This window comes from Maylandia zebra, unplaced genomic scaffold, assembly GCF_041146795.1.
Source record: "Maylandia zebra isolate NMK-2024a unplaced genomic scaffold, Mzebra_GT3a scaffold02, whole genome shotgun sequence".
NCBI lineage: Eukaryota > Metazoa > Chordata > Actinopteri > Cichliformes > Cichlidae > Maylandia > Maylandia zebra.
Window position 1 is genome coordinate 4273634 of NW_027490032.1, and position 21151 is coordinate 4294784.

At 42.2% G+C, this 21151-nt stretch overlaps 2 protein-coding genes and 1 long non-coding RNA gene across 4 annotated transcripts; 1 reads left to right on the forward strand and 2 right to left on the reverse strand.

The window, feature by feature from the left end:
• The first annotated feature begins 419 nt into the window (after nucleotides 1–419).
• Nucleotides 420–20467, forward strand: LOC112431142 (low affinity immunoglobulin gamma Fc region receptor III-like). The gene is made up of 9 exons (XM_076880963.1): nucleotides 420–505; nucleotides 5128–5243; nucleotides 6375–6410; nucleotides 14953–15225; nucleotides 15305–15550; nucleotides 15637–15840; nucleotides 15993–16083; nucleotides 19840–19924; nucleotides 20255–20467. Exons 2-8 carry the CDS (start codon nucleotides 5213–5215, stop codon nucleotides 19877–19879), a joined length of 921 nt encoding a protein of 306 aa, XP_076737078.1. The 5' UTR covers nucleotides 420–505; nucleotides 5128–5212; the 3' UTR covers nucleotides 19880–19924; nucleotides 20255–20467.
• Nucleotides 3333–4513, reverse strand: LOC143415644 (uncharacterized). 2 transcript variants are annotated; one of them, XR_013096054.1, is made up of 2 exons: nucleotides 4146–4513; nucleotides 3333–4067 (listed from the first exon to the last, which is right to left on the reverse strand). It is a non-coding gene; the product is annotated as an uncharacterized LOC143415644 (long non-coding RNA). The 2 variants fall into 2 exon arrangements; XR_013096053.1 differs by having other exon boundaries at nucleotides 3333–4071.
• LOC143415643 (histone H1.5-like) lies at nucleotides 11022–11852 on the reverse strand. The gene has a single exon (XM_076880966.1). The coding sequence runs from the start codon at nucleotides 11770–11772 to the stop codon at nucleotides 11239–11241; it is 534 nt and encodes a 177-aa protein (XP_076737081.1). The 5' UTR covers nucleotides 11773–11852; the 3' UTR covers nucleotides 11022–11238.
• Nucleotides 20468–21151: the final 684 nt, after the last annotated feature.

Here is a 21151-nt window from a genome sequence, read left to right on the forward strand (position 1 = left end):
AATCTGCCACCACACTGCAGAGCTTACTCAACTCTCCAGGTTTTGGTCATAGGTAAGAATGTTTTCCCAGGATAGTTTTCAAAATTTGAAGCTGATTTGGGTTCAGTGGGTCACTTTTCTCATATGTGTCTATTTTCTTTCTGCAGCCCATGTTTGATACACCCATGTGACTGATGTTGATTTGTCACATGAGGCTATCATGTGAATTTCTAGCTAATGTCCAGCCAGATCATCTTTGGGCTGCAATTTGTTGCTTTCCTCTCAGCTGATGCTGCCAAAACATTTGTAGACGTGTCTGCATTTCTGTCATTCCTGTCACGTGTTCGTGCTGCAAAAGTCAATCAAGTTTAAGTTGCAGTAATTCGGCATCTATCTAGCTCTAATGTAGAGTAACTTTAGTTTTGTTTTTTTCAGTGATGGGTCTGATCCTATGACAACTGGGATAGGCCCCGCCTGCGACCCTGATAAGGATAGGCTGAAGAGAATGGATGGATGGAAGTGACAGGTAATTTCAAAGTACATGTTTCAAACATCTCAACAAATATCAGAAAACACTGTTTCAGGGATGGACTGTTTCTCATGGAGCGAAACTCAGTGAGAAAAGATGTAAGAAAGAGAACAGGAGAGATTAAAGATTATTCTTCTCGAAACTAAGGACTGCTTAGGCATTGCTGTTTAATAAACTAGTGCTATGTTACTTTTCATTACTTTTTCAATATTTTCAAATTTTAAAAAATGGACCAAGCTATCAGATAACCAAACTCTCAGCGAAAGCTAGCCTACTCTTAGCTCAGCTTTCATATCGGAGTGTTTGGATTTTATTGAATTTTATCTGCAGTTCACTGAAATCAAAGTTTCTCTGTGACTTTCAGAAGTTAAACCCCAGTTCCCCATCATCAGATCAGTAAATAAAAACCCAATAATACGAATCTCTGGAACCCAAATCAACCTGACATGACTGCGTCAAATAGCAATTTTTCTGCAGTTTTCTCCTGAACGGCAGGCGTCACCACTTAGATTAAAACTCTGCATCAGCTCTTTTATTTCAGTAGCAAAAGTGAAGACAGGAAGTAGAGAACTCAGTTTTTTGTTTTTACCAAGGGGGCGTGGCTTTGTTCTGACGTGTTTTGTGTGAACTGTGTCTCAATAAAAAGGGCAGCAAGGGAGGTTGTGGTCGAGGTCATTTTCGTGGTGGACACAGACGAGGCCTCCCTTGCACAAGTGTTTGATCGATCGACTGTCTTGTTTTCTTCATGATGAATAAGTCTCTAGAATTAGCGGGGCTTGTGGAAACACAGACCCAACAGGCCATGAGTACCATTCACAGAGAACGGTGGAATAGCTGCAATCACAGCATTGTAAGATGGTGACTGATGTACCCCTAGGCCCCCTCCTCAGTATTTAAGGTTTGACTCTCATCATGCACTGGAGCACAAACTGGGTGTCATTAGGACGCTACAAAACAGAGCGAACACCATCCCCACTGACACAGCGACCAGGGAGGCAGAAGAACATCACATCAAGAAGGCCCTGAGTAAATGTCGTTATCCCAGCCGGACTTTTGTCAAAGCTGGGAAGGCGCCTAAAGAAATCTCCAGCCGATCCAGGAGAGAAGGACAACCGCTGCCCAAGCGAAAAACTGTAGTGATCCCGTATGTGTCAGGAGTATCGGAGCATTTGAGATGCATTTTTTTCTAAACACTGGGTCTCTGTGGCTTTTAAACCCAAAAACACACTGCGCCAAAAACTGGTCCACCCCAAGGATCGGGTCCCCCGACACAAACAGAGTGATATGTATGCTGCCAGAAAGATTGCCAGGATTTATGCTATGTAATGTACTGTTTATGAGATTGGGGAAACCTGCAGTCAGCTGAGGGTGAATACGTCTCTTGGATGAGTGACGAAAGGTTTCTACTACTGAAAACGCTACGTCCAGATGAACAGAATCAAATTTAGTGTAGCACCCTCAAGGATTGACGTACGCACAATGTAGTTATAAAACAGGGTTTATTCTGGTCTTGGCAACCCGTGAGAACTGCTCACGGACAAAACAATAAAACAAAAACATCACATCAAAATGCGCTCTTGTACGTAGTGTCAATCAATCAAAAATCCTTAATTACAGAAAATAAACATTTAAAATACACAAACCTCATGAGCTGTCATCCAGGAGGTGCTAAATAGTCCTCTATGGCCTTATTGCCTTATCTTCCATCTTCTTTGTCAATTATTTCCACTCTTTAAACGATATTTTCTCCATGTGTGGAGCTACCTGTGAGCTGCAGCATGCAGACACCATGTGCGCTAGCAAAAGAAAAGTGGCTGGGTGGAGACCCAAACAGCAATGCTGTACCCTACACAGTTCACCACCAGAAGGCGCAAAGGAACAAAATCCAGACATACAGCTTAAATATCAAATGCAACAAACATCAAATGCAACAAAAATCAAATGCAAAAGACCGTTACATTTAGGGATAGACATGTCGGTCAACTGGCGAGGACTGCGCACCATAACAGAACAGGTGTTCTGTTATGGTGCGCAGTCAGGATTGAGTAAAAATAAATCAAATCAAAAAATCATAATGGAAAGCCAAAACAAAAACATAAAACGTTTTTAACTCCTTTTTAACATAGTCATCAGAAATGATACAAAAAACCAAGTAGTTTACAGAGTCCTCCTTTCTCCATGGTTTGGGCTTTTCAGCTGTGGCCACACCTCTTTCAGACTCTTCTATATTTATACCCCAAAAGTTGCCTTTTAAAGTTAAACCTGGAGGTTTGCAGCTCACAATATGACTTCAAAGTTCAACTGGATCTAAATTGAGTCAGGCTACCTTTACCAGTACACAACATAACATAGACATGGCAGTGTGTGTGCATGCTCAATCATCCAGATGTTACCGCGCCAGATCCGCGGCCCCGAACCGTAGTAAGGAAACCTCTGGCAGTTACTTGACTCGCAGCCGGCAACAGCTTACTATACAGGTCAACTCCGCTAGCAAGAAGATCGAGGGAGGCGTAGGAAACTGCTTTACCGAACCTTTATTTCTCCTCCAAGGCACGAACACCGCGTACAGTGGGCTGAAACAGTTTACTCACAGCGGGCATCGCCGATACAACTTTGGCTGCCGAGGGAGTTATTATATTCCTTTTATTTACTTTCTCTTCGTCTCTTCTGTATGTGGCGAGACGAGGTTGGGATATAAAGTAAATACTCTTCAGTTTTAAAGAACGACAACGCCACCCTGGGAATTTCACCCAGAGAATACTGGAAATGACACTAAATCACCAAAAAGGCACTTAGGTTCGCTATACTCAATCCAGAGACGAGGTTCAATAATAAACAAATTGACAATTTATTGGTAATTATTTAAAACACCAAATAAAAGCATAATCATAAATATTCAAGTACAAATATGCTTAAAAAGGTATTCAGAGCTGAGGCTTACCAGTGGAGGGGCAGGGATGCCACACACAACTAAAGAAAGAAAACACACCAAAACACAAGTGCAACACACTATCACACACTCACACTAATAAACTAGACAAGGCAGGTGTGTACACTCAAGGGATCCCACCACCAAGGCACCCTAGTCTCCTCCACGTCGGCACTCCGCATCTGAATAAAAGAAACAAAGAAAATTTTAATATATTACAACAAACTAATGTGTAGCACCGGGGGATAACCCAACTGCAGGACCACACTGGTGATCCACAGCTAGAAAAAGGGCCTCCCACCAGTGGTGTAACAGAGAATCCAAACTACAAATCAAAAAGCAATAAAACAACATACAATCTGAATAAAACTCTAAAATCTGGAGCAAACGGAATCGCCGTACTGCTCCAACTTGCCGTCCACACGACGATAAGTTAACAGTCAATCAATATGCACGCCAGCTGACTCCGATAACCGGCATGCATATGGCCGTTGTCCACGCTGACGTCCACTGTAAAAGCTGACAGCAGCAGGGAAAGAATTCTCACAACGGGAACAGACGGTAAAAGCACAGCAAGGCAAAACAGCAGCACTTCAGTTCGCGTAGCTTGGCGCAAAACTAAGGTCCACACTTCCTGCGAAACATAATAAATAATTACTATAAAAGAACAATAGAAGGCAGAGAGCGTAACAAAAGTTGATTACGTACCAAGTAAGCCGGGTCACAGAACGTAAGCAGAATAGCTCAGAGGAGGCTTCTATAGCTACGACCAGCCGCGATGGAGACTTTAGAGGAGTAACCCACAAACGATCTCTACCACACCGAGGAAGTCAGGTGACCAAAAAGGAGATCACAGGCAAGCGATGCAGAGACACTCAAATGGCCACTACTTATACCAGCGCCCCCTAATGGGCCAGGCTGAAAGTGGGTTGGACCGAGGGATAACATTCATCCTGCCACATGTAGTTAACCGTTACTTTTCTTTTCCTTCTCCGCTCACCCTCACACACCCGACAGGCAGTTCCGCTACACACACCCGCATACATTTCCCATCAGGCTTCACCCTTAAAGGACCATGCCTGTAACACAGATAAGTAAATCCCAAAAGGTTGATTCTGTCCAACATATTTGTTTTTAATATGAGTTTAGAAGAGTTTGACAAAGAAAACCCAACAGATGTTTCAGAAGACATTTTTCCTTGTATATTAAGGCTCGTGTACTTGTGCAAACATCAAAGAGCATCAAACTCAGTTGTGTTGAAACCTCAATTTGATGATCTGCTTGTATCCATGTTAGTGTTTAAAGTCCAACATCTCCCTCTAGTGGCCACATATAAACCATGTGTGAGGATGGTGTTAATGTAAAATGTGAATCACAGTGTTCCAGTCAGTCATCAGTGTGTCTCTGCACAGCTGTAATTAAAATGTGTTCAGAGGGCCTCAGTGTCTGAATGGTTCCAGTTCAGCTCCATAACAGCAGCGTCCCTGGTTTGATTCCTGTGTTTCAGCTCATATCTGCCTCTCACTGAGGGGGACGTCCACTACATGGACATGGATTTGTTCATCAACCAAACTACAGATCACTGAGAGCAGAGGACATAGAACTTGTTTCTGAAATTTCTTTCCATCTGTGTGTTTATATCTTGCATTTTTTATAAGAATTTAGTTACCCACTGTGTTTGAACCAATAGAAAGCTGGTGCTCAGAGGAAGAGGGCGGGCTTTGCTTGGTGTCAGTGAGAGAAATGAAAAAAAGCTCAAATGAGTGAGAAGGACGATGAAGGAAACATCTGTGCTGTGTCTGCTCTGTAAGTAGAATCTCTGTGTTTGTTTGAATTCTTGTACTTTGACTGTCTGCTCTCCTGATAACTGATGATGGAGGAGAAGACATGAAAAACAAATCAGGCTGAATTCAAGTTCAAAACACCACGAGGACCAACTGCAGGTCTGAACTGACTCTTTATCTTTGCTCAGGAGTCGAGGAAACACAGCAGGCAGTGAAAAGATCAAATCTTTCACTCATTATATCAACACAGCTGCACAGTGGACACATGACTTTACTGGGTTAATTGAATGCAGTGGGAAATTTCTATATAATCACAGTGTAGTCAGTGCAAATAGATGTAAATCATTAAAATAACTCTAGAAGCTCAATTTCACATAAAACTTGTGAAGAAGAGTCTAAAGTTTGTGGCCACTTTAACGTCAGTACAGGCTTTGCAGAAAAGTGTGGATGTGGTGAGAAGTGTTAAAAAATATAAAATAGAGTCATTTACAATTTATATCTACAGCAGAAATGTCACAGAGGTGGTGGTTAGTGTATGTGTAGGTTTCCTCCCACAGTCCAAAGACTTAGGTTAGGTTAACTTCTGATTAGTGTTTTTGTAATATTACCGGCCACTCAATGGCTTCAGACTTCAAGTCACCAGCTGGTCCCTTCTTTCCCTAATGGCTCAATGATTAGGAGAATATATAGACTGTTTTTCCATTTTTTATTGAAGCATGTTGCATCAAACATGGAGTTGCTGCTGATTAGCTTGCACTTTGCAAAGTAGCTCTTGACATGCTTTTTTCCTGCTGTCCACCACATGATATTCCGATGCAAATGTGGTATGGCGTGTGCCAGAAAAGTTTGGATGTGGTGAGTTATGTTAATAAAAATAAAATGAAATGATTTATAAATTGTGTTTGACCCTTTAAAACCAGTGGGAGCATGCACACTCCATTTTGCGTAACTATTTTTAAATCCCTGTAGAACTGCAACCACGTAAGCTAGCGCAGTAATTTTTTTTTGCATATGAAACCGGAGGAGTTGTACTTACATCTTATGCCATCAGCTTGTCCTAAGTCATCATTTCCTTCCACATATAGCTTTGCTGTTTGTGTGGAGTTGTTCTTTATGTTCACCTCAAATCAACCTGAGTGTTATTTCTCTTTAGTTCTGATCTCACTGCTGAGCTGCACAACAAACCAAGGTCAGTAACCTTCTTCTGTCACAGTTTAAACCTGAGAAATGCTCACTGATATGACCTGATTGGGTTCATGTTAGGTTTGTAGCTTGAACCCATCCGCTGGAACGTTGAAGACAATATAATTACACTGCTAAGCAAGACACAAATAGGCAAAGTTCTTCATGTTACTCGTGCACGGGAGAGAACCAGACAGAGCGCCGTTCCTTCGCTTGACCCCAGTAGCTCTCGTCCGTCCTCCCATACACTGTCCTTTTATTGAGGTTACATGAATATGCATAGGTTCATTAACATACGACGTCTACATACAAACAAAGAGTACCTTGCCTGTGTGTGTGTGTGTGTGTGTGTGTGTGTGTGTGTGTGTGTGTTGCTGATCAAAGGGTCAAACATCCTTGGTCAGGAAGAGGGTAGCCTCCCCCTCACCCTAGATGGTTCATCCTAGATAACACGGTGAGGAAGTCCTGCAGTTCATCTAAACAAAGAGCACTTAGACTAGAACAGACGCAACTACGTTAATCCAACCATAAAATAATAAGACACGGTATGACCTCTCATGCTCCCAAAGTGCTGTCTAATACACACAAAGTTTGCAGACTATCAAGGATCAAAACCTCTACCAATCTACAACTAATTACAAAACTCTAAGCATATATAAGTAAATATTTCTAAGCATAAATGACAATCAACAATACAAATCTAACATTTCCCCCCTTTTTGACCTTTATGCTTGAAAAGTTCCCAGGTATGAATACCTCATGTCTGACAGTTTCAATGCAAACATTTTTATACTCAGCATATGTCAAATCACCCTAAATTACTGAAAAGGTACACAGTTTAACAAATGTATTAGCAGTTATCCCATTCCTCATTGATCTCATCTCATGGCAAACTGCATCCCACAAACAAACAAATTGTTAATTTAATAGTGAAAATAAGAAGATAACATTTTCAAAAACATCTCAGTTTGGTGGTGCTTCCTCCGGGTGTGCACATCACATGTCTCTCTGCAGAGTGGTTTAAGCTCTGCAGGGCGTCATGAATGTCTCTTCCAGTTGTTTCCATCGTTGTCCATAGGACCAGAGTCCAAATGTATGTAGAATAAACATTCAAACATACCAGTTGGTTTTGTTGTTTGTCAACATGGTTCTCAGCTATTTCCAAAGCTGCAGACCTCTCAGCACTCTAGTTTTATGGCCTCCCATTACCTCACTTCAGGCCTTCGTCCTGTGAGGGGGATATTTATGACTCCTTCATTGTCCTTCATTGTCCATACTCTGCAGAAAACACCTCTGTGGAAAGGGTGCAGGGTTGTCTTACTGCTATTATGATCCCAGCAGCCTTCAGAGTGTCATCGTATGCACAGTACAGTGGCACAGCGTTAGGTGATGTTCATAGGAAACTGCTGTTATCACCACCATAGCTTCTGGTTCCTGTGCTTTTCACAGAATCATGATGTCATCCTCGAACTCCTTCTACGCTGTCGATGGAGCTTGGCACGCTCCTCATCCCCTGAGTGTTTATGTTCCAACGCTGCTGAAGGTTTAAGGCAGAGCACGTCGTACACCTTAGTTGTCTTCCTCAGCGTCAATATTGAATCTTTCATTTTATTTAAAATCTCCTGGAAACTCAGTAGCACAGCTCTCTGTGTGATGTCTGCTGTGCTGAAGATGATCTCTGATCCTCCTGAAGCCTCTCTCCTGGCCTCAGCTCCCATCTTGTGGACGATCCTCTCCTCTATTTTGCAGGCAGTTTCATGGTCCTTGCTGTGGCTCCAAGGTCTGATCTCATGATGGGCCCCAACCAGCTTGACCTTTGACCTCAACCACTGCCTGGGCTGTCAGCTATGCCTGGAATGGTTCACGCTTCTCACTGGGCCTCTGAAGATTTCTCAGGAGATTACTGCTGCACCTGTATTTCCTTGCTAAGAAGAAAAACTTCTATTTGGAGAGCATGTCAACAATCATCAAACCACATTCTTTAGTTCAGTGAACTTCACTTATAGGCCATCAAAGCCTCATCTGAACATGGGTGCACCACTTGCATAGGTTTAATATTTGTAAATAAAACGGCTAATCACACAAATCACTGCAACAATAATAAAAAACATTGTTTAATGTTAATCCTTGGACCCCTCCTCTTGACGCATGGACACACCCATGCGACAACTCACCAAACCTGGATTCCAGTCTTAAAGAAAAAGATTAGCTAGATCATGTCCCAGGCAACATCAGGGCATCTCCTCCGGAGTAGCTCCGTAACCCTGCAATAAAAGATGTTAGTGTGTCTTGCATATTAAGTTTGCTTAACACCTGGCTCTCCCAGGAGCCTGCATACACACCATCATGGCCTGGAAAGCAAAATCTGGAAGTGAAATCAAACTTCATACCTGTAAACAATTGTATCATAAGAGTAATAAGCATTCAACATCAGCAAGACAAGTGTCATGTGCAGGTTTTCTCAAATCAGTAAACTACAATTATTTTCATAAGTCGCCTCAGACATGGATCATCCCATGTACTCAGGCAACATTAATGTAATCAGTGACTGCTCTTAAGCAAAGTCACTCCACTTATATATTACTATTATGGGTTCAAAAGTGGCCAGCAAATGAGCCCATAATAAACTATCCCATAAACACCGTAATCTCTTATTTGTTTTACTCATGTCACTTGTCCGCTTCAGCTGAATCTACTACAGCATTCTCAAAGAAACAAACATTAGCAATACACATTGACTGTGGTCAGACGGAGGTCAGACACAGGTCAACAGATTCTAGAGGTGCCATAAAACACCATAAAGTTAACACTCGCTGTGGAAACAGTAACACTGGTCTCATCACAGTATGTCTCAAACTATATTAATTTCTCCATCAACATATGCCTGTAACTACAGTTTTCTTCACACATAAACCCAGAAATCTTGTAGTAGAGAAACATTAGCCAGTATTCCTATAAATCACATGATCAAACACATGAAGAACCGTAATGCTGTAAAAACGAAAATGCAAATGTTAGCGCTTGCGCAGGTGTATGCATACTTTGTCACAGATATCTCTGTGAGCACACAAGCTAGTGAATGACACACACATAGTAAATTCACAGACACAGAAAATGGCATTTAAAATGTTAAATCATCACGCAACCTCGAGTGTTGCTGTCATCTTTCTGCTTCTGTAAAGGGAAGCACACACAGACTCATCTGCACCCCTGCCAGGCGGGGGTCAACTTCACACAGTCGTGTTACATCAGTAAAGTCTTGTCAGCTTTTGTCAGCTTTTACCAGTCAGTCAGTTTTGTTTTCCTTTCACTCACTCATTCATGCATTCATTCTTTCTTTCTTTGCTGATAGTGGAACCTATCGTCGCATTTAGTTTCCACTCTCAGCAAAATGACGTCATTTCAAAAAGAAAAAGAAGAACTTTAGTTTGGATTACATCGCTGAATCCTTTTGGACTGGGACTGTCATTTAATAATTGTCCCAAATAAGTGGCTTTCTCCAGAGTCCATTTAAATGTGGAGAACTCACTTGGCACAATTTTCTCGACGACGTGTAGCGCTTTTAATTCCCGACGTGCAGATCTGCTTAAAGAACAGAGATTATCAAACAAAACTTTCAGTGCACTGTGAAAGTATCAAAATAAAAAGGCCTTGTTAAGTCATGACACAAGCTCCTCATCTCAGGAGGGTAAATCATACCATTAGCATGGTTTATCATACCATCATACTAATCGGCAGGCTCAACTTCACAACAAAAGAAAAATCATCAGCTAGATTCACTCCAAACCAACCATCAGCTGCACAAAACAACATAACCTTAATGCCTTATTAGCTATGAGTTTAATTACCAGGTCTGTGCTCTTCACTCATTTAAGCCACAGATCTATTTTATTCAATTTTTCCTTTTTCCCTTCATCATAAAACATGTGACATGCTGTCATGCACTTCACAAAACAGTCTGTTCTGACGTATTCAGAGTTGTGTATCTAAATACAGGATTCACTTGCACATCAAAGCAGGAAACTCAGTGTTTTAGAGTCTCCACTCAACACACAATAACTCCAACACATCTCATTCACTCGTGCTAGAATTCAGTCACCTTTCATTAATCTAAAACCGATCAACTAATTTGCATATCAGCTATTAACCCACTAAGTTGACAGGACGACAGAAAAGCATGTTCAAAATAGTATCACAAAAGACAATTTCCCTCATACAGTAAATTACATGTGCTGCCTCAATCAAGCAGGAAGCTTCTCCCAATTTACCATTTTAACAACTAAATTTATTGTCTGATCACTGGTTGGTCAAACCAGGATCTTTTTTCCCACAAAAGTTAAACTGTTGTCCTGCAACCTGGAGAGTCAATTTTTTGCATTGGATAAATTCAGTATTTAATAACAAGTGTCTGCTAAATTGACACTATTTTAACACTGATGAAAGATAACAAGCTAATTTTCATTGCATGAGTGTTTGTGCCTTTCCTACACATTTCTCTGCTATTATTTAATCATTTCTTAACTAATGTGCTATGAGTCCACTGGTCTTTGCATCACACTAAGTGACTTGGACAAGATGATAAACAGACTCACATGCTGAAGATGTTGTCTAATCTTCATAAGCTCTCTTGTGTTTGGAAGTGTTAGTAGGGTTAATGCATGTTCTGCTTGTGTGTGTGATTTTGTATATGATGTATATGTTTTTTATATTTGCATATATCCAGACTCCTTCTCAATTTTCCAACTTAAGCAGTCAGTTTTCTTTTCGCCAGGTTTGCTAACCCAAATTTTGATTTCCCACATTAAATAATTCCTATGTGTTCTCACCTAGTCTTCTCACTCTGTTGTCCTCTCCCACTTCAACAGTCCAATAGCAGGCAGTTTCTCCTTCAGCTTTGTCCTGTCCCTCCTCTGATGCGGTTGATTTTGTGCTAGTGTCTGAAGTGCTGCCGCTGCCTTCTTGAGCGACTTCTTAGCAGCTGCTGCCGGTTTCTTGGCTTTGGCCGCGGCGGGCGTCTTAGCTTTGGTCTCAGTAACCCTGTTCATCTTGAAGGATCCGGAGGCCCCGGTGCCCTTGGTCTGCACCAGAGTGCCCTTCGCCACCAGACTCTTGATGGCGGTCTTGACACGGGCCTTGTTCTTGTCCACATCGTAGCCTCCGGCAGCCAGAGCCTTCTTGAGGGCGGCCACGGACAGGCCGTTGCGCTCCTTGGAAGCGGCCACGGCTTTCACAATCAGCTCGCCCACGCTGAGGCTGACCTTCTTGGGCTTGGAAGTCATCGTCTTCTTCTTCTTGGCCTGAACCTCGGTGCAGGGCGTGTTTATGATGGAGCCTTTCCCACCACAGCGCTGGCACGTTGAACGCATCATGAAGGGTCCATTTCTTTCATGTCGCTAGCCGCATGTGGCTTGCCCGAGTCACTCAGTCCTTTTTGAGCATTTCAACATGCTGTCGCCGCAGACCCTGGCCTCAGATCCAGCAAGTTTAGCGCGCTGATCTCCAAAAAAGTCCCGAAGGCCAGAAAGACGTCAAATAAGTGTCTCGTGCTGAGAACTCAAACAAAAACTCCTCTTCACGCTGCCATCTTGCTCGCCCCTCCGTGAAATTCAACCAATCAGACAGGAAGATGGGTTTGCTTTCTTCTTCTGCTGCTGTTTATCCACATTGCTGCTGCTTTGCTGGGACTTTTTGTGCTCAGGACTTGCTGCTGTCTCTTTATCATGGAGCTGCATTCCTTATCTTCAGGGAGGAGTGAGCTCGCTTGTGAGGTTGAGAAACACATGGCACTGTAAATAAGTCAGCCAGAAACTTGGCCTGCATGTTTCCAATGATGTTAAACTATAACTTTCTTCCGACCGCTGCATGTGGAAAATTGATTCAGGTCTGCTTTTCACCTGAAAGTGACAAACTAAGACATTTCATTATTATCATCACTGCTTAATCAACACACATCTCTCTCTGTGTGTGTTTTTGTGAACAGTCTTTTCTTAAAAGCAGAAAATGAAATTGTAGTTGTTTTTGGCTGATCAACACAAAACCTTTTTCCTATGATTTTTCTTTTTCACTCTTTTTTTTCTTTTTTTTTCGTTACAATAGCTGGTGACCTGCAGAATCACCGCTCTCACTCACAATCAAAGGCAATTACTTTTACACAGCGCACAAAAACACTGTGATGTCAGACACATTCACACTCACTTTTTCATCTGCATAAATAAACCATATGGCTGGAGATATGTGCCATGGTGATCCATAAGCATGATCACCAGTTTATTTAATTATTTTTAATCCAACAAAACAAATAAACAAAAGCATGATGCTGATGCTACACACACACACGAGTCAAGGTGCAGAAAAACTGCTCATGGAAACGCTGCACACTCTCTGTTTCCCTCTCTTTGAGTAGTTCTCAGACAGCTCTTGATCTGATAATGTGTAGCTTGCTCATCAGCTCAAAAAACAAAAACAAAACTGCAACGCGACATCACACAGTAGTTGCATGCTCTGCCCACAGTGGCAAAGTCTTACACTTACATATTCAACACAGCTTCTCCATCATGTATTTTTAGATGTTTCATACAGGGTTGAGCATATTAGTTGTTTTCACAGATGTGCTCTATATCTCAACAATGGCTCATAACAAGACGACAGTCTTCCACACAGGTCAAGTGCCTCTATGCACTTCATGAGTTTAAATATTTACCTATATCACTTCTCCTCACATGTCATTGTACTGAATTTAAGCAACCACAAGTTTAATGTAGATTACTTTTAACAACTATCCACCTCAATGGTTTGGCACACAGGCTGTTAACATTTTGTGTCAGGAAGGGGTGGGGGGAAAGCCACCCACCAGAGCACAGCTGCTGATGTGGGCTGGCCTTTTCCACACACTCTTCAAGGCTGGTGTGTTTTCTGAAAACTTCTAACATTTGAATCTCTTCCATTTATAAGCCTGCGATTAACCGCACGGCTCAGGTCCGCGTGAAACCCGCGCGACCGCATTCGCGTGCACCCACGCAGCTGTGGAGCCTTCGCTCTCTCTCTTTTATACATAAATACTTTGTGCTGCCAGGAGCAAAGTCCAGCACAAACGTCTTTCTCCCTCTAACTCACTCTTGGTTGCTTAGAAACCCATGATAACAACAACAGTCGGTGTTACAGACCACGTGTTCTGCTCCGCACACACTCACACAACAACAACAACAAAAACGACGACGACGACAACAATGACAACAACACAAAATAGGCCTACTCCGGACTCACACCGGACCGCTCGGGACCCTGACCCAGTTGTGGGACGCTCACCCACTCGCGCGACAAAACCCAATGAAGGGACGCTCGGGACACACACCCAGGGCGATTTCAAAACCGGACACTCACCGGACGCTTGGGACCCTTGGGCGATTTAACCAAAACTTCTTTTTCGGGACACTAACCCAGTTATCGCTCCACAAAGCAGCGAACTTCTCAACGCCTCACAAAATGGCGGAGACTGCACAACGACACGGTTATAGAGTCGGCCTCTTTAAACTTACTTGGCGTTGCTTAGCGTGTAATATCAGCCTGAATCCCGCCGATCGCCATTCATCGAGGAGAAAGACAGACAGCGAATCCACAGGAACTTCCTGGCTGACGTCAGTCTTTCAGCGTGCCTCCCCCCCCTCGGTGAATGCGATCCCAGGGATCCGGCATCGAAGGACCAATTAATGTTAGGTTTGTAGCTTGAACCCATCCGCTGGAACGTTGAAGACAATATAATTACACTGCTAAGCAAGACACAAATAGGCAAAGTTCTTCATGTTACTCGTGCACGGGAGAGAACCAGACAGAGCGCCGTTCCTTCGCTTGACCCCAGTAGCTCTCGTCCGTCCTCCCATACACTGTCCTTTTATTGAGGTTACATGAATATGCATAGGTTCATTAACATACGACGTCTACATACAAACAAAGAGTACCTTGCCTGTGTGTGTGTGTGTGTGTGTGTGTGTGTGTGTGTGTGTGTGTGTGTGTGTGTGTGTGTGTGTGTGTGTTGCTGATCAAAGGGTCAAACATCCTTGGTCAGGAAGAGGGTAGCCTCCCCCTCACCCTAGATGGTTCATCCTAGATAACACGGTGAGGAAGTCCTGCAGTTCATCTAAACAAAGAGCACTTAGACTAGAACAGACGCAACTACGTTAATCCAACCATAAAATAATAAGACACGGTATGACCTCTCATGCTCCCAAAGTGCTGTCTAATACACACAAAGTTTGCAGACTATCAAGGATCAAAACCTCTACCAATCTACAACTAATTACAAAACTCTAAGCATATATAAGTAAATATTTCTAAGCATAAATGACAATCAACAATACAAATCTAACAGTTCATGTTTCACAATGAATCTCAGATGTAAAAGTGCATCCTGCTAATGTTTTAATCAGATTCAACACTTTCATGTTTACAGAATCAATATCAGATGTAAAGCTGATGAAATAAAAAAAAAAATATCACACCACTGGTTGGACAAAAGTCTAACAGATCATCATTTTTCATTTTAATCCTCACAGCTCGTCTGACTGTGAGTCCCAGCAGCTCTCAGTTCTTTAAAGGAGACTTTGTGTCTCTGAGCTGTGAGGAGGACGACAGCTCTGCTGGATGGACTCTGAGGAGAAATGCAACCAACCTGCAGAGGACCCAGTGTGGAGCAGAATGGGGAAAACCGACAAATTCAGCTAATTCTTCTTGTAGTATCAGCTACATTCTCACATCTGACAGTGGAGTTTACTGGTGTGAGTCCAGAGAGGGTCCCATCAGTAACATGGTTAACCTGACAGTCACTGGTAAGCTGAGTGTGTGGAGTTAGTGTTGATGAAGCTGTGTGTAAATGGATGAAATGCTGTAGTTTGTCTCTGTGTTGAGGTGGATCAGTGATCCTGCAGAGTCCTGTCCTCCCTGTGATGGAGGGAGATGACGTCACTCTGCTCTGTAAAACAAAGACCCCTCCCTCCAACCTCCCAGCTGCTTTCTATAAAGATGGCTCCCTCATCAGGAAGCAGCCTACAGGTCACATGACCATCCAGCATGTTTCCAGGTCTGATGAAGGCCTCTACAAGTGTGACATCAGCGGTCATGGAGAGTCTCCATCCAGCTGGATCACTGTCACAGGTGACACACTCACCTGTCTGTGTTTCTGCAGCTTTCAACATTCACAATGTGACGACAACTTAATGACTGTGTTTGCTTTATTTTAGGGGAACACACCACCACACCTCCACCTACATCCACACCTCCACCTACATCCACCTCTAACCCTGGTTCCATCTTCATCATTCTTCCTCCATCACTCTCTCCTCCTGTTCTCTCTGTGTTGTCATGTGTTGGATCAGTCTGTGTTGTGGTTCTACTGGTGTTACTGGTTCTGCTGGTGAGACGATGTGTTCACAGGAAACCTGAAGGTGAGACTCAGACTTCCTGATCTTTCATGTTTGAGTTTGTTTACTAGAATAAAGTTCACATTCATTAAGATAACAGTAACAACTTAACCTAAATGTAATCTTTGTTTAGATATTTAATTTATATAATTGTTCATTTTGGAAAATTTTAACAGATGGAAAAGAAGCTGAAGAAGATGACATCATCACTTATGTCATGTACTGTGATGTCAAAACTTCAAAAACAGCCAATCAGACGACGCAGAGGTAGTACTGTGTTTTCTTCATAGAAGAGTTCATGTTGAGATTTCAGCTCTTTGTTATCGTAGTAAACATGTTGATCAGTCTCATCTCTTTTCTTACTTCTCTGCATTGGTCAAAAGTGAAGTCAAAGTCAGCTTTGTTGTCAAAGACCATATGTACAGTCACACACAAGAATTTGAATTGACAATACCTCATGGCCCTCAGTGTACACTAAAGTAATATGAAGAAAAAAAGATACAAATAAAATAAACGTCTTATTTACAACATCACACAATAACATACAATTATATAAACAGCAGTGTCCAACACAATCATAGTGACTGTGGCTATGTCGTGTGCAAGTGGGGGTGGGGCAGTCAGTGAAAGGGTAATGGTGGTGGGTCAGAGTTTGTATGTTCGAGGAGTTCAGAGGGAAGAGCAGTGTTGGGTTTATTAAGGCACAAACCCCGCTGGAACAGAGACAACCAACTTTACGGCAAAACAGGACAAGACGGCGCTCTTTGTCTTTTCTCTCGCAAGGGAAGCCGGCCAAGGTCAAGAGCTCTTTAGTCTTCACTTGAACTTAGCCAACCTGGGCTGACTTCCCCTTCCCTGCCTCTTTAATTGACAACAGTGATTACATGAATATGTAGTTACACATAGTTCGATGGAACACGTGACAGTCTTAAGCGGGCATGTGTGTGTTAGCAAAGTATACGCCTGTCTAGGTGTGTGTTCTTCGCCATCACATACATAGGCATAGTTTCTTATAAACCTTTCCAGATGCCCTGTACAGGATGTGACCTTTCAAAGAGCTGACATGTGTACGTGTGTGTAGAGCAGAAATAAACAGTCTTGCACCTTAGAAGAATAGAACCTTCTGGATTCTAAATGTATAACAGAAAATTATAGCATCAAGGCTGCTTCCTTCATCTCATGTCTGCACAGAAGCTTATAAAACCTAGTAACACACATACACACAATGATTATATATATCTTAGCACAAATGACAATCTCAAAACAGCAACTCTAACAAGGTGAGTGCAGGTGTGGAGTTTGTGTGTGAGACACTCTGATGGATGAAGCTGTTTCTCAGTCTGCTGGTTCTGGCCCGGAGGCTCTTCAGTCTCCTTCCTCATGGCAACATACTGAAGAAGCTGGTGGACGGATGAGTGGCGATCCTCTGAGATGTGCACACACAGGAACTTGGTGCTGCTTACCCTCCACGGCAGCACCATTGATGGTTAGTGGGGTGTGCAGGGTGTGAGTTCTCCAGGAGTCTATGATGATCTCCTTAGTCTTCTCTACATTCAGGGAAAGGTTGTTGTTGCTGCATCACTCGGCCAGATGTTTAACTTCACTCCTGTAGTAGGTCTCATCGTTGTTGCTGATGTGACCTACCACAATTGTGTCGTCTGCAAACTTGATGAAAATGTTGGAGCTGTGTGTTGGTGTGCAGTTGTGGGTCAGCAGCGTGAAGAGAAGAGGGCTCAACACATCCTTGGGGAGCCCCCGTATTCATTGTTCTTGTGCCGGAGGTGTTGCTGCCAACCCGTACCGTCTACTGTCTTCCTGTCAGGAAATCCAGCAGCTAGTTACACAGCAAGGTGCTGATCCCCAGCAGATCCAGGGAATGAGTTGTTGGGGAATGATGGTGTTGAACGCTGAACTGAAATCTATGAGCAGTATTCTAACATATGAGTCTCTAGTGTCCAGATGTGTGAGGGCTGAGTGAAGCTGAAATTGCATTATCGGTCATCGGGAACGACAGCCTGGCTCAGTGATGTATTAAAGATGTCTGTGAAGACATCTGTGAGTTTCACAGCACAGTCCCTCAGTGCTCGTCCTGGGATGTTATCAGGACCTGGGGCTTTGCATGTGTTGATCCTGGCAAGGGATCCTCTGTGTGGGGGTGAGGTTCTGCACCTCAAGAAGAATTTCTTTAGCTCATCTCATAAAGAGGTGGGACCGGCACGCTGACGATACTCTGCCCATCCTCAGAGTATCTCTGCTGCCGCAAAAGCTCTGTGAAATCCTCCTGGAGTACTGCCTTTTTCGCCTCTCTGATGCCACGTGACAGGTTTGCCCTTGGGGTTCTTAGGTTCACCTCATCCCCAGCTCTTGAGGCTGCATTTCTCCCCCTCAGGAGCCTGTAGACCTCACCTCTGAGCCATGGTCTCTGATTGGCCCGGACAGTGATAGTCCTGGTCTCTGTGACATCATCGATGCATTTTGAGATGTAGGCAATGACAGTTTCTCTATATTCCTGTGGTGTTGTCGTGTGTGGCAGCCTACTTAAAGATCTCCCATTCTTTGGAGGAAAAGCAGTCTTGCAGTGCCTCTGAGGATCTTTCTGGCCACACAAATATCGACATTAGCATAACAGTGATGTGATCAGAGGCACCAAGGTGGGGGAGGGCTTTGTAATCTTCTCTCTGGCTGGTGAAAACATTGTCTAAAATGTTGCTCCCTCGCGTGGGGAATTTAATGTGTACTGGACATGTTCACATGGAGCCTCAAGTGAACACTGAAGGAACTGCAGGTTTTCTCAGGTTATGTTTCAGCTCTGAAAAGCTTCCCTTTTGTTTAATGTTCTAATGAAGACATATAACACAACTTCACACAGATGTAGCTGAAGGATAACTGTGGGGTAAATCTTGAGTCAGGGCAACATAACCAATCTATTTACACAAGTTTTATCAGACTTCACTGATGATTCTATACATGCATTTTTTTTTCTGCCAATTGAAAGCTATGAAGCTCCCTGTCATTTAGGTCGGGGCTTTAAAATAACTGCACAAATATCTGCCCAGATGCATGACCAAGATGGCTGCCAAGTATTTGAGTTCAAGGTCAATATGAAGACTGTTTCTGACTCTTACCATGTGAGATTTTAAGAATCAAACATTGAAATCACAATATTTAATTTCATACTTTTGTGATACATTTATTGCTTCATTTAAAATTAGAAATGCTTAGTCAGTTCCATCGAGAACTGATGGTAGTAAGTAAAACTTAGTCAAGTGCAACCGTCTGCATGTTTCATACTTACTGAGTGTTGTTTACTGTGAGCTGGACTGTGTGTTTGTGGTCTGTGGTTAACTGAAGCTAACAGCTCTGCAGTCGTCCAGCATCCTGTTTCTGATAGAAAGAAACACTTCAGCTGCAGGTGTTTCAACACAGAGCTGTTTATTTTAACAGGAGGGAACACGGAGACATAATTTGGAAAAGCATTTTAATAAAATTTCCACACAGATCACCATCCATTCAAGGTCAATATTAATTACATTAAGGACTGTTTCCATTTTATTCAGTTTTCATTTAAATTTACCTTTTTTGATATATATATATTTTTTTACTCCGACATTTTAAACTTGATCTATCTCAGTATTTATATATAATTTTATTTTAAATAAAGTAGTAATTCTAGTATAACAGTAGTCATCACAGCATACCAGTGTGTCTAATATTAGTGCTCATGTTGTGAAAAGTGTTTGATTTGTACTCTGTGGTGAAGAGTGTCAGTCTTCACTGGCAGCTTTGTGGTCGTCCACCTGCCCCGTACACAGAAACACCCCCCAGTTCTTTGTGGTCACTTTGTGTTTCAGAGCAAAGGTGTGAAGACGAGAGAAAAAAAAAACTGTACAAAAGGTGCTGAGCTTTCAAAAAATATATATTTAATCCCCTCATTAATTAAAACATTTTGCTGTAGTGTGATGATGTAGTTTTATAGTTGTGCACCTACAGAAATGCAAATGTGTTCTATTATTTATTACACAGACAGAAATTCAGCTGCAGTCGACTCAGCAGTGAGAACTGAAGATGTCAGTTAAGAACAAACAAACATCAGAACAAGGAGGCCCAGGTACAGCTGCTCTTTATCTTTAACCGAGTCAAGCTAGCTGCTCACCATGTTTCCAACCATCGTGCTAAGCTAAGCTAACCACGTAACCAAATGTTTGACTTTTTAATGTCATTTAATGCAGTTAAAGAGCAAATTGTTTTTGAGCTCAAGGTTTGACTTCTGTGAACTTTAATTAGAGTGTCGACAGCTCATTGATTTCTGAACTAGTCCCAGTAAAGTCTGAACAGGGACTGTGTGTGATGCAGAGAGGTGGAGATTGGAGGTCTTGATTGAACTACAAAGCTTGTAATAATATTTGCTGTTTTTTGAACTGTGTGTGTTTGTGTTCAGACTTTAAACCAGAGCCAGACATCGTCTACTCTTCACTGAAGTAGTCCACCAGTCCAACCACTGACGTCCAGCTGCTGCTCTCTAACTGCTCCCCCAGCACCTCAGACCAGAGGACATCCAAATGTTATTTATATTTTTTAATTTCCTCTATAACCTGTAAAGGCGTTCCATATAAGTTCTGCAGGATCAATAAACTCTGGGATTCCCTCTTTGTTCAATCTTATTTTTATTTACCGTGAAATAAGGAATAAAAATTAAGCTTCAACTGGCACACTATAAACAGCAGGGACATCATTCAGCGGGTGCAAAACAAAGTAAAACACCAGTACCGAACAGTACAGTATGTATTGTGCATTTTCAGTTGCACTTTATCAGGAAGATATAAGTATAGAGAAGGTTTAACATGGTGAATGTTTGACTAGTGTTCATTACCCTGTCAATATTTATAGTCTCACACTCAGTGGTCTGACCTAAAGTAAAGAAATGAAGTGTTTTAGTGTGTGATAAAGTATAAATTGATAAACATGAGATCATCTGGATCACACTGCCTGAATCAGAGCTCCTCTTGTGAAACCTCTCAGTGAAGCTTGAAATAGTCGTGAATGACTTTTAAAGTTTTCCGCCATCTACTGGTGAAACCAAATCAAAACAAATCAAATTCAAATTTTATTTGTCACATACACAGTCATACACAGTATGATATGCAGTGAAATGCTTACACAACTGCTCGTGACCTAAAGAAAAAAGAAGAGGCTATGAATAAGATAGGAAATAAATATGAAAATTAAAAAGGGTAAATTTAACTAGGAAGGAATAAATAAAATAAAATATAAAAATTAAAGTTAAAAATGAAATAACTGTACAACATAAATTAGAATGAAGGGTAAATTTAACTGG

Bases quoted from the DNA above. Each gene is read 5' to 3' on its own strand.
- LOC112431142 (XM_076880963.1), top strand. From the start codon at position 5,213: ATGAAGGAAACATCTGTGCTGTGTCTGCTCT. The intron at 6,411-14,952 runs GTCAGTAACCTT...TAATCCTCACAG, and splicing joins GAGCTGCACAACAAACCAAG to CTCGTCTGACTGTGAGTCCC. The intron at 16,084-19,839 runs GTAGTACTGTGT...TTTATTACACAG, and splicing joins GCCAATCAGACGACGCAGAG to ACAGAAATTCAGCTGCAGTC.
- LOC143415643 (XM_076880966.1), bottom strand. From the start codon at position 11,772: ATGATGCGTTCAACGTGCCAGCGCTGTGGTGGGAAAGGCTCCATCATA.